The 12,452-nt window shown below is 60.9% G+C and overlaps 1 protein-coding gene across 6 annotated transcripts in view; it reads left to right on the top strand.

Moving 5' to 3' along the window:
- Nucleotides 1-12,452, top strand: part of PHC2 (polyhomeotic homolog 2) — a 132,731-nt gene that overhangs the window by 83,671 nt on the left and 36,608 nt on the right. For 3 of the 6 annotated variants that reach the window (XM_043531751.1, XM_043531750.1, XM_037881205.2), the window contains 5 exons: nt 2,496-2,654; nt 3,648-3,725; nt 4,819-4,983; nt 10,034-10,123; nt 10,653-10,956. In XM_043531751.1, the coding sequence (XP_043387686.1) occupies nt 2,496-2,654; nt 3,648-3,725; nt 4,819-4,983; nt 10,034-10,123; nt 10,653-10,956 (796 nt within the window). Of the gene's footprint in view, nt 1-2,495; nt 2,655-3,647; nt 3,726-4,818; nt 4,984-9,967; nt 10,124-10,652; nt 10,957-12,452 lie in introns of all 6 variants that reach the window. The other 3 variants (XM_037881204.2, XM_043531749.1, XM_043531752.1) reach the window with 1 other exon arrangement.

Raw genomic sequence — 12,452 nt, 5'->3', positions numbered from 1 at the left:
TACCACTCCATTCAGGCCAGAGGTCACAGTGGAGATGAAGAAGGGCTGACTCCACCCCGGATCCCAGGTGGGCTAGAGAGGACCAGTTATTAAGATGTGAGCACATGGCTGGAGAGCCCTAGGGCCAAGTCCCTGCTCGGCCACAGACGCTCTCTGTGACCGTGGGAAAGTCACTTAGACTCTCTGGGCCTCAGTTCCCTCCCTGTACAATGGGAATAACAGCCCTGCCCTGTCTGCCAGGGGGGTGGGAGGAGAAATATATTTAATCTGGAGTGCAGACCTACAGTGGTGGGGCCAGATAACTACCTACAATAAAAGAAAAGGAGTACTAGTGGCACCTTAGAGACTAACCTACGATAGGTAGATATTTGTGATCAGATGACCAGCAGTGAAAGAGTTAATGTGGCCATGTCATTTGCCACTAAGCCTCAGCGTCTGAGGTGAGCTACAAAGACACAGGCAGGTTTGGGCCTTTTTCCTTCTCTCTGATGCAAGGTCTGGATGGTTCTTTTTATGGCTTTATTAACCCTAGGAGGTAGACCAGGGCTGCCAAGGCTTGGCTGGAGGACACCGTGGAAGGCTCAGGGCAGTAGGGTGGAAGTTAGTTCAGTCCTTAATCAAAGGAGCTGGGATGTTGGCTCTTTAACAAAGACTGCTTTTCTGCCAAGGATTTGTTAGGTATGTGAGTTAAATGCAAACCAACCCCAGGGACTGGATTTGACAGCTCTTCCTGTCTGCGGGAACCAAGTGTCACTCTCATGATATGTGTGATTTCATAATGCAACTAGTTCTGTCCTCCATATAGCTCCCAGGGAACAGAGATCATCCGAGCTGGATTTCTGACAAGAAGACAACCAGAAAAATGTCTTTTAAAAAGAGCAGACCTTTCCAAACATTCTTTACTCCCCTGTTCAGATGCAACAAAGGGCACAAACTCTTTATTTTTCTCTTTGCAAGTCACCTTTAGCACCGCATTGAAATGAAAGAGGAAAGCTTGACATCTCTCTCAGAGCTTCTGGGCCTGATCTGTAGCTGGTGTAAATCACCCTACTCAGTGGGGATATGTTGAAGGGCACAGCTGGGGACCCGTCTGCAGACTCGGGCACTGCACACACCTTGCTATGTTTTCCATTCACTAAGATCAAAGTGAGCCTTTCACTGTGACTGACTTGGATTAAGGGAAATCAAGACAAGAAAAAGTAAAGTATCTGGGAGAGAGCACAGTGTGAGTATCTCCTCTGGAATATGCTGCAGTGGCCCTGCCCCACAGAATGGCAGTTCCCCTTCCTGCTTTTGGGCTCCTAGATATTTAAAGGTGCAGTGCACAAAACAAAGCTGGAGCAGTCCCAGCCCCCATCCCTGCCGGCCCTGAGGCCAGGATTTGGTGCTGCTCATAGCAGCTCAGCAATTGCTCTGCTTGGTGATTTGTGAGTGTCTTTGGCTGGGGCAGGGTTAACCCGGCCCCCTGAACTCTGTGTATAAAGCACTGGCGTGGGACTCGGGAGCCCGGAATTCCATTTCCAGCGCAGCCTCTGGCCTTGGACAGTGGCTTCTCAGCTTCCCCAGGAGCGTGGTGTGGGTCGTGTCACTGACCGCTCTGTAAACCCCTTTGAGAGCTGCTGCTGGACAGTGCTGCCTGGGCACTAGACCCAGGTCCTGGCGGCCGGTGGGGAGGACCCCAGCTTCAGCTCTTCTGTTGGAAAGTGTGTTTGTACACGCAGGGCCCGATCCTGTGCGGTGCTGAGTGCTCGGTTCCAGCTGAAAGGACCTGGAGTTGAAAGGACTTGTGCCTCCCAGAAGGCTCTTGGCAGGTCATGTCGGGTCCCGGAGCCTGTGACTGGCTGAGAGTGCTCGAGAACCGCAACCAGGACTGGATCCAGCCAGGCACTCGGGCACTCAGATGCTGCGGGGATCAGGGCTGCAGAGAGAAGCACCCACTACTTAGCTCTAAGCCTGGGGGTCTCTGGCTCTGCTGGGGCTGGTCCACTGTGTAGGTGAAGCATGGTGTGTAAATGCTCTGGTGCAGGGCCATTGGCCAGTCCACTCCCAGATGCCTCCTGGTCCAGGACTCCCCTGGCTGAAACCACTTGGCCAAAGCCCCGTCATTCGCCATAAGTTCCCTGCATTCCCCGAGCTGGCCTCCAGGCCCGGGTCAGATGCCAGACAGGCTGGCCAGAGAAGAGCTGTCAGCCTGCTTTGTGTGGGGTGATGGATCGCCCGGGGGCGGGGGAAGGATCTGAGCGAGGCGGGCAGGCCCCAGGCAGTGATGGATGGGGGAGCCCTCCGCGTCCTGGCCCCAAGCAGAGTAACGCTCCCTGGTCTCTCTGGCCGCCCCTCAGCAAAGCTCCAGAGACGGCTGCTTGTTTTCCGGGCGGCCCAGGGGCCTCCCTCTCCTCTGCTCTCAGAGCAGAACGCAGCCCTGGCTGGAGGGCCCAGGCCCCGGGGCTGTGCCAGGCCCTTCGCTGAGGGCCCCGCTCCGCCGCCTCTCTTGCCAGGTGATCCAGCAGGCCCTGCACCGGCAGCCCAGCACGGCGGCGCAGTACCTGCAGCAGATGTACGCCGCGCAGCAGCAGCACCTCATGCTGCAGACGGCCGCCCTGCAGCAGCAGCAGCTCAGCAGCGCCCAGCTCCAGAGCCTGGCAGCCGTGCAGCAGGTACGGGGGGGGGGGTTGCAAGCACCGTAGGGTGCGGCTGCAGGGGGCGGGCGCCTCTCCCCGCTCCCTGCCGGAGTCTCCCTTCCGGCGGTTTACATCGCCCCCATCCTGCGGGCTCCAGGCTGAGCCTGGGCTCGGGGCCCTGCTAGTCGTACTGCGGTGATGGGCATGGGACAGGGACTTGGAGCCCTCCTCTACGTGCCGAGCCTGTGCCCCACGCTCAGCCATCAGCCGTCCCCACGCACCCCCCTTCTCACCTGCCCGTCACCATGGTATCTGGGTACCACCCATGGATTCCCAAGGGCCATCCCACAGGTGGGGCACCAGGACCCTCTGTCAGGCGAGGAGGAGCCCCTGGGCATCGGGGCTGGGCCACTCAGCCACCTGCAAGCTCTGTGCCCTTCAGGGTGAGTCACTGGGAGGTTGCCCCATGGGCGAGAGGCAGCTGGAGGGGAGGAGTTGGGAACAGGTCCCACTGACCACTCCGGTGCTGCTGATAGGCAGAGATCTGCGCTACCTACCCTGAGTTGGGGACCCAGAGGAGCGTTTTGAACGCTGGCTCTGTTTGTGCCCCAGTGCAGCTGGGTGAACAGGAGCAGCCGAGCCCCTGCAGCCTCCTGGGTGTGACGCCAGCCATCGGAATGGGGGACAAGTGTCTGGCTCTGGGCACGAGTCCTGCCCAGCGGGGTGTGAGCCTGTGTCTGGCTGCGCAGCTGATGCCAGGGGGCACCACGTGTACGGGGTCACGGCCAGAATGAACTCTGCTGAATGACAGGGTTTGTTCTAATTTCATTCAGGAATTAGGTGTGGATGGGTTTTAATGGGGCTGGGGTTTGCAGGGAAACTTTAGAGCAAACGTTTCCAGGGAAGAGCTCTGTGAACCCCAGGCCCCATATTGAAGGGCCGGGAGGGACCAGGGGGCTGTTGGTGCAGGGCCCCCACCTGGGCTGGGCTCCGGGGTGGGGATGACCTGCCTTTTGCTCTCTCTTCCAGGCGAGTCTGGCTGCTAACAGGCAGGGCGGCTCCTCCAGCAGCAATGCCCCTTCACAGACGCCATCCCAGCAGCCCACGGTAAGTCCAACCCCAGGGCAGTGCCCCTCTGCTCTGTGTGGCTGCCCCCAGCACTGGGCCCAGCGGGCTGAGTAACCCCTGGTGGGACCATTGGCTGCTCCAGCTCTTCCTGGGCAGTGATGCCAGGAGCTGCCCGGAGCAGATACCGTCCATGTATTCGTAGGTGCCAATTTCTGCTTCCGTCGGTGGGTGCTTGGCTCCACCCTGACTCCGTCCCTGCCCCGCCCCCATTCCAACCCCTTCACCAAATCTCCGCCCCGGCCCCGCCTCCTCCCCTGAGCGAGCCACGTTCCTGCTCCTCCCCCTCCCTCCCAACAGGCCGCCAAACAGCTGTTTGACGGAGGCCAGGGGGAAGCACTGGGAGGTAGGTTGAGGAGCGGGAATGCGGCGCACTCAGGGGAGGAGGCGGAGGAGGAGGTGGGGCGGGGGAGGAGGAGAGTATGGCTGCAGGTGGGTTTTTCCCTAATTTTCCCCTGTGGGTGCTTCAGCCCCGTAGCACCCACAGAGTTGGCACCTATGCATGTATTAACACACACACACCCCCGCACGCCATGCTGCTGGACCTCCAGGACAGCTCCCTCCGGCAGCCCTGGGAGCAGGGCCCTAGAGCTCTTGAGTCCAGCCACCAGGGGGCACCCCCCAGGACTCACTGTGCTGTGCACTGTGCTGCAGGGCGCTGGGCAGGGCTGGCCTGGGAATTCCCGGGGGTGGGGCGGGCTGTGCAGCTGTTCAGTGAGACGGTGAGGGGCACGGGGCCAAGCCCTGTGGCAGACGGGCGTTGGGGGAGGAAGAGAGTCTCAGCCCCTGTAGGAGCTGAGCATACTTCAGAGCCCCAGTGCCCACAGCACCCATCTCCACCCCCTCCCTCCTGGGCTGGCATCTGGACACAGGGAGCCTGACTGCAGCTGCCCCCTCCTCTCCTGGCCAGAGGCTATGGGACTCCCCTCCCCCACGACACAGCCTCCATCCTCCTTGGCTCTCGGGAGGGCACTTGCAAAGGCAGGGGGATCCCTGCGGGAGGGGAGGGGCTCTGAGCCCGCAGTGGGTCTGAATGGCAGCATGCCCCATCCCACGGCTCCTTCTCTCTCCCCAGATAAACCTGGCCACGTCCCCTGCCGCCGCCCAGCTGATCAACCGAGCTCAGAGCGTGAACTCTGCAGCCGCCTCAGGCATCGCCCAGCAGGCTGTGCTCCTGGGGAATGCCACCTCCCCCGCCCTGACGGCCAGCCAGGCCCAGATGTACCTCCGGGCCCAGATGGTAAGAGGCAGGCGCAGAATGTGCCACATGCAGGCACCACCTGCCCTCCCTCCCTCCCCTGCTGCTTTTAAAGAGAAGCTAGTGAGGGTGGGGGGCCTTAGTGTAAACTCCCCCTCGCTCCCCCTCCCCCAAAGGATCATCGGTCATGGGCCTGCCATGGCGCTGGAAGTGCCAGATCCCTGGGGCTGGAATAGCACCCCTGCCCCATACCCATGTGCAGCTTGGACTGCTACCAGCAGAGGGCAGTGGTGAGGTACATGCAAATTCACACCTGTGAGCACTTCCAATTCTCTCCACCAGAGGGCAGCAGTGACCCTTAGAAGAGCCACCTGCTCTGGTCCTAGCCCCACATGCTGGCGTGTCAGAGCTCCATGGCCACCCTGGTGACAGGCTGGCACAGGGCTGAGGGCTCAGAGGTCGTATCGCTCATCCCCACCCCTCGCCAGCCCTGAGCCCTGCCTAGGCAGTCTGTGTGTCTCATGCCTCTGGGGTCCCCTTGCTCTGCCGCTGTCCCCTGTCAGGCCCCTAACACTCATGCTTCCCCCATGGTGCTGTGCTGCTGGAGAAGCAGGATGGCTGGTGAGCAGCCAGCCCTATGGCTGTCGAGGGAACTCACTCCCGTCCGGATGCACTGTGGGGCTGGACGTGTGCTGGGGAAAGCAGGGAAACCGGCCAGCCCCATGGAGATCCTCAGCACTTAAGAACGGCCATACAGGGTCAGACTAAAGGTCCATCTAGCCCAGTATTCTGTCTTCCAACAGTGGCCAATGCCAGGTGGGAATGAACGGAACAGGTACTCATCAAGCGATCCATCCCATCGCCCATTTCCAGCTTCTGGCAAACAGAGGCTAGGGACATCCTCCCTGCCCATCCTGGCTAATAGCCATTGATGGACCTAGCCTCCAGGAACTTTTCTAGTTCTTTTTTTAATCTTCCGCCCCCCCACCCCGCCCATGGCAGTTAGTCAGGTGGGAGTGAGTCTGTCTGTCTGTCTGTGCGTGCCTCTACCCACATCTGCAGGTCTGTCTGCCTGCCTGAGCTGCGGGGATCGGAGGAAACTGAAGGAAAAGCCTCTGGGGCCTCTTAGCTACAGAAAGTGGGGAACTTGGTGCTCATGGAAATGAATGAATGAGGCTGAAACTCTGGCTAGCACAAGGCATAGGACAGGCTTCTCCCCGAGCTCTGCCAATGCCCCTCAATCCCAACACGCAGCCCCCTGCTCTCCCAGTCCCCTGCACGTCAGCTGGCTTCACCCTATGCCAAAGCAGCCAGCGGCGTGGGTTTCCTGCGGGTTTCTGTCGAGCTGGTGGTGCAGCCCCCTACTGTTCCTTGGTTTGTCCCTCACAGCCCCTGTCCCAGCCCCCTGCTCCCTTTCCCCGCAGCCCTTTCTCCTCCAGCAGCTGCCCTGGGCCCAGGAGTGTCTTTAGCAGCAGTGCTTGGGGAGCCCTGGTCCCCCCGTGTTTGTGCCATAGTTTGGCTGCGTGGCCCTGTTCCAGGTCCTGGGTGGCCTGGCCTTGCTTGTGCCTCCCCTGCGCAGTGTTTATACCTGAGACTCTCTGTGTTTCCTCCCTTTTGGGCTCCAGCTGGAAGTGAGCAGGGGCCAAATGCAGAGGGGGAGGGGCCCCCAGCGTTGGCTCCAGAGCCCCTCCCGGGCCTCCCCGATACCCCAGCAGGAGATGCTGTTGCCCTGGGGCACCCCCACTGGGGTAGGCACAGGGGAACCGGGGTGCCTGCCGGTCTAGCGGGGTGGGGGTGGTGCCCAGGGCTGGGCACTTTGCACAGATGCCTAGGAGGGGAGCTCTGCTTTCTGGCCTCTGCCCTTTCTGCTGGGGTCTGTGGAGAGCCTGGGGCTGAGCCTGGATCGTGCCACAGTCCGCAGGCTGGAGCTGGGAGGGCACCAGGCCATTCCTCCGGGCCTGCTGGGCTCAGGCAGACAGGGGTTTTCAGGGACCCCAGTCATCCGTTATTAGGACGTTTCCCCTCAATGGCTGGGCCACACAAGAGGATAAGAGCCTATTGCTGTTGCGAGGTAGTGAAGCTACTCCTGGATCTTCCATGCTAGAGGGTCCTGGCTCAGAATGCTCCGGGTCTACCCCCAGGCAGCCCACAGGGAGGAGGCTGGGAAGCAGGTGACATATTTAATCTCTAGTCTCTTGGGAAGCTCAGTTCAAATCCCGGCAGCAGCGTCCCAGGATTTCACACTCAGGGGGAAGGGAGGCAGGACTCTCAGCTCCACCTGTTCAGCCTGGATGCAAGACGCCTTTGGGTCAGGGCTGGGCCCCCAGGGGCGCCTGATTTGCAGAAATCAGTCACCTGGCAAGGTAGGGCGCCCCCTGCTGGCCCTGCAGCGCTCACAGCTGCCCTGCTGCCTGCGCACAGGGGAGGGGGCACAAGCGAGTGCTGATTCCGAGGTGGGTGAGGGCGCAGTCTGGGGGGTGCTGCTGGTCAAAGCCCCAGGTTAAGAGGCACTATCCAGGCTGCAGTAGGTGGTGGATCAGGCTGCTTGCTGGCTCCCCAGCTCACAGTGGGTCTGTCGGGGCACTTCCGACTGGTTATTGATGTCAGCAGCCATCGTTGGCTGAGGCCATGGCTTGATGCCTCCTCCCAGAGCCAGTCAGCCGTGAAGAAAAAATATTTCCTGGGGCCAGGTTGCCCCCCTTCCCCCTGCCACCATTGTCCCCTGTATACCCCTTCCCCCCCCCCCCCCCCGCCACTAATGTCCCCTGTGCATCCCCCCAGTGTCCTCTGGGCACCCACACACACAGCGGGTCACAGCCCCCAGAGTCAGGGATATGCACGCGTCAGTCGGGGGGGCACTCCCCAAGACTCAGGTCACTAGGCCAGGGGTTTTCAAACTTTTTTTCTGGTGACCCAGTTGAAGAAAACTGTTGATGGCCGTGACCCAATGGAGCTGGGGATGAGGGGTTTGGGTGTGGGAGGGGCTCCGGGCTGGGGCAGAGGGTTGGAGTGCGGGGGTATGGGCTGTGGGGTGGGGCAGGGAATGAGGGGTTCAGGGTGTGGGAGGGGGCTCTGGGCTGGGGGTACAGGTTCTGGGGTGGGGCTGGGGGTGAGGGTTTTGGGGTGCAGGAGGGGGCTCTGGGTTTGGGGGGCTCAGTGCTGGGGTCGGGGTGCAGGAGGGGGGTCAGGGCTCTGGGATGGGAGTACAGGCTCTTGGATGGGGCCGGGGATGAGGGGTTTGGGGTGCAGGATGGAGCTCTGGGTTTGGGGGGGTGCTCAGGGCTGGGGCAGGGAATTGGGGTGTGGGCTTACCTCGGGCGGCTCCCAGTCAGCAGCGGTGCTAAGGTAGGTTTCGTGCCTGTCCTGGCAACGCAAACTGTGCTGCGCCCCGGAAGCAGCCAGCAGCAGGTCCGGCTCCTAGGCGGAGGTATACAAGCAGCTCTGCACAGCTCTCACCCGCAGGTACCGCCCCCTCAGCTCCCATTGGCCGGGAACTGGCCAATGGGAGTGTGGAGCTGGTGTTCGGGAGGGGGCAGTGCACGGAGCCCCATGGCCCCCCCGCCTAGGAGCCAGGCCTGCTGCTGGCCACTTCTGGGGCGCAGTGCAGTGTCAGAACAGGTAGGAACTAACCTGCCTCAGCCGGTCAGCACCGCCAACCGGACTTTTAACGGCCCGGTCGGCGGTGCTGACCAGAGCTGCCGCGACCCAGCGCCTTCCATTCCACGACCCAGTACTGGGTCACGACCCGCAGTTTGAAAACCACTGGCCTACAGCAGGTGTGACAGACGGACCTGGGGAGGGAATCCCACCGGGGGGTCAGACCCACTCAGCCCGAGGATTCTCTCTCACGCTTCTCCAGCTCGTCCTGCCATAAGATCCCAGTGACCTGACCTGAGCGTCGGGTTCCCAAGTGTGGGGCTGCAGCCGCCTGGGGCCAGGATATTAGTGCTCTGACAGAGACTGCGCAATAGCTCCGTGGAGTTCGACAGCTTCATCCCTCACCACCACCATTTGATCCACTCGCAGAAATTCCCTCCCCCACGCACAATCATCCAGTCACTGCCTCAGTCAGGCGCTCACACCCCACCCTGGTACACACTCACCGCACTCCAGCCTCACGCACTTGCACCCAGAGTCATATACACATGCTCACCCACCCACCCCCAGTCTCTCTCTCTCTCTCAAGATGGTCAGGGATGAAACCCCATGCCGGGGTGTCCCTAAACCTCTGACTGCCAGAAGCTGGGGCTGGATGACAGGGGATGGATCGCTCGATAATTGCCCTGTTCTGGTCATTCCCACTGGGGCATCTGGCTCTGGCCCCTGTCAGAAGACAGGCTACTGGGCTAGCTGGACCTTTGGTCTGACCCAGTGTGGCCATTCTTAGGTCTCTCTCTCTCTCTGTTCAGGTTAAGATTCTGTCATGGGTGGTGTTAGTAACGGTCAGGGACAGGTCGCAGACCATAAAAACTCACTGAAGCCTGTGACCTGTCCCTGACTTTTACTAAAAATACCTGCGGGCGGGGGAGGGCGAACAGTCGGAGCAGCTGCTCCAGCCCCACGACTGCTCCTGCGCGGGGGCTGACCCACCCCAGCCGCTGCTCCGGTGGCTCCTGGGCTGACTGCCGGCCGCTGCTCCTGCTCCGGTGGCACTGGGCCTGACCATCGGCAGCTGACCCAGCCCCACCCACTGCTGCAGCCCCACTGTGGTTCGAACCCTACCCCAGAAGACGTCCCAGAAAGTCACAGACTCGGTGACAGAACTGTATCCTTTGTCATAGACACCCACTCCCCCCATCACACATCCTCACACCCAGTCTCTCACTGTCTCACACCCCCCCGCTCTTCTGTCTCTGCAGTGACCCACCTCCCCTGGCCTTGCCTTTGCCCGAGCTGCCTCTGTGCCCCCAAGGCCTGTCCCGGGGCCGTCCCCAGCCCTGGGGGACTCGGGGCTGCTGGTTTTGCTTTCTCGGCCTGAGCCAGCAGCGGGTGACGTAAAAGGCAACACATTTCATGTAATTTCCAGGCCCAGCAAAGTAACCTTGTGCAAGTAGCTAGGAGCCTAGGCCGTGCTGTTCCTTTATCCCCCCAGCTCATCTTCACTCCTACGGCCACAGTCACCGCGGTGCAGCCCGAGGGCAGTGCAGCCCCCACCTCCCAGCCATCCACCACCACTGCTCAGGTGAGAGACGGCCTCGCTTGCCTGCCGCCCCTGGCTGCGGGAGGGGAGTGGGTGAGGAGAACCTAGCCCTTGGAGTGCCCAGAGCCGGCCCACGCACTCCCGCCAGGGGGTGCCAAGGCACCATCAGCAAATACCTTCCCCATGACTGAGTGTGCTGGGGATGTCAGTGCTGCGATGCAAGGCGCTGGCTGGAGAGGTGGGGCATAGGCAGGAGAGGCGGGTGCCAGGGGGGAGGGGCTATCGGCGGGAAAGGGCATGGGCGGGGGGGGTGGCTCAGAGGGGCTTTTCCACTCTATCCCGCTGGTTCCAATCCAGCTGTGCCCAGGGGTGTCTGAACTGGTGCTGCCAGAGACTTGTGGGTCCATTTCCCGGCGGCTCGGCGTCCACCCCATCAGTCGCTCTCTGGCCCCCAGGGGCTGCGTGAAGAGGCCGATCCTGCCAGCCCAGCCCCGTCCCTGGGATGCGTATCTTGGGGGCTGTGTCTGGGCCCCATGCTGAAGCCTTGGGACCTCCTGCCCCTCTGCTCCAGGTCCAGAATTTGGCCATAAGAGCCCAGCAGACAGTAGCACAAGGAGTGGCTTCCTCCCAAGCCCAGCAACTCCCCACCCTGGCCATGAAGCCAGCTCTAAGCAGCAGCCAGCCGGCTTCCAACACTTCTCAGGGCAAGGCCGCGGGGCCGGCTCCCTCTGCAGGCGCCAAGGGCAGCCAGGCTGAGCAGGCAGCAGAGCACCTTAAAAAGGGAGATGGCAGCATGCCCACCAGCATGGACAACCGAGGGCACCCCATGAGCCGGACAGTGACACCGGTGACCACCCACCCGCTCATTGCCCCAGGTAAGGCCCCAGTGTCCTGGGTGAGGGGGCTGGAGGGCGGGAGCCACACTGTGCAGGGAGTGCAGAGTGGCAGAACCTCTGACCAGTGTGGCTGTGCTGGGTGGTGATGTGGTGGTGACGCATGCCGGTGCCCCACAGCGGTGCCAGTGCCCCACAGCGGTGCGCAGTGCCAGTGCCCTGCAGCAGCGAGTGGTGCCGTGTGCTGGTGCTCTATAGAGACGTGGCGGTGACACGTGCTTATACGCTGTGGTGAAGCTATGGGCCCACACTCTGGTGGTTCTGCATGCTGGTGCTCTGTGGCCTAGTGCCAGGGTTGTGGCTGTGGGTGCTGGTCCCCTGAGGTCAGACACATCATGATGTCACAGTGTGATGTGGCTCAGGGTTGTGCCAAAGTCCCTTGGTTGTTTATTGTTGCACATGCCACGCTCTGGCCGGTGGTGCCTGCTGAGGGATGGAGTAGAAGGCTCCAAGGGCTGGGAAGGGTGAGTGCATCCTTGAGACTGACACGGAGGGGATGAATCACGGGTGTGGACGCGACGCTGGGTCCCTGGGCTCAGCCCAGTTGCCAGTCAATCAGAAAGTGCAGGCCAAAGCATGAAACTTATCTGTAGCCATGTGTGTTCACATGTACATGTGTTGCAAATGATGACTGCTCAGACCCTCTAGCTGGGCTGGGTGGGCAGCTCCCAGCAGTGCTGGCTGCCTGCTCTTTGTCCCACAGCTCAAGCATGTGGACCTATTGCTGCCCACGGGGGATTCCTTGGTCGTCCCTCCCTGCTGCGTGCCAGGCCACTAGCCAATGGCAGGGCCCGGTGCAGTCTGTCAGGATCCTCCCGTTGCTGGAGGATCAGGCCCCAGAATCTCAGATAGATCGTTCAGCCCTTATGGCTGAACTTGGGAAATAGGAGCTGTAACTGGCACAGGAATGTCTGCCTGAGTCTGCAGAAAGCCTGAAACAGCGGGCCAGCTGCTCAGCCCAGGATTCTCTAAACTCAGCCAAGGGGAGGGGAGAGCTGCAAAGGAAACCACTGCAGCTCCCTGATTCCAAGGCTGGTTCTACGCCTGCCCTGACTCCAGTACACGTTACAGGAGCCAGGGGTCTTCACTAGCCTACACCAACAGCCCCCTGAGCGTGTCTGCCAGCTAGGGATTGCTGGAGCACAGTAGTGCTGACACAGCTCCTATGCTGGGGACTGCAGGTCAGGGGCAATCTCCAGCAGGGGAGATTGTGCCACTTTCCCAGCACAAAAGGGGCCAGGTCATAATATGGGATGAGGCTTAATAGTTTGGAGCTGTTCATCTCAAAGATGTGTTGACGCTGAAACCTAATGATGACAATTTTACTCTTTACCACTGCTGAAACCTTCAGCGGATGTATTTATCCCACAGTCCCATGCCACCTCCTAGGTGCCAAAACCTCCCACTTCCCCTCTGGCCTCTAGGATACAGTAACGCCCTGTCAGTGCAAGCAGCTGAGGCAGATGGAAAACAGATGC

Source organism: Chelonia mydas, chromosome 18 (assembly GCF_015237465.2).
Source record: "Chelonia mydas isolate rCheMyd1 chromosome 18, rCheMyd1.pri.v2, whole genome shotgun sequence".
Taxonomy (NCBI): Eukaryota; Metazoa; Chordata; order Testudines; family Cheloniidae; genus Chelonia; species Chelonia mydas.
Note: the sequence above shows the minus strand (reverse complement) of the source record. Positions and strands in the feature narration are given on the sequence as shown.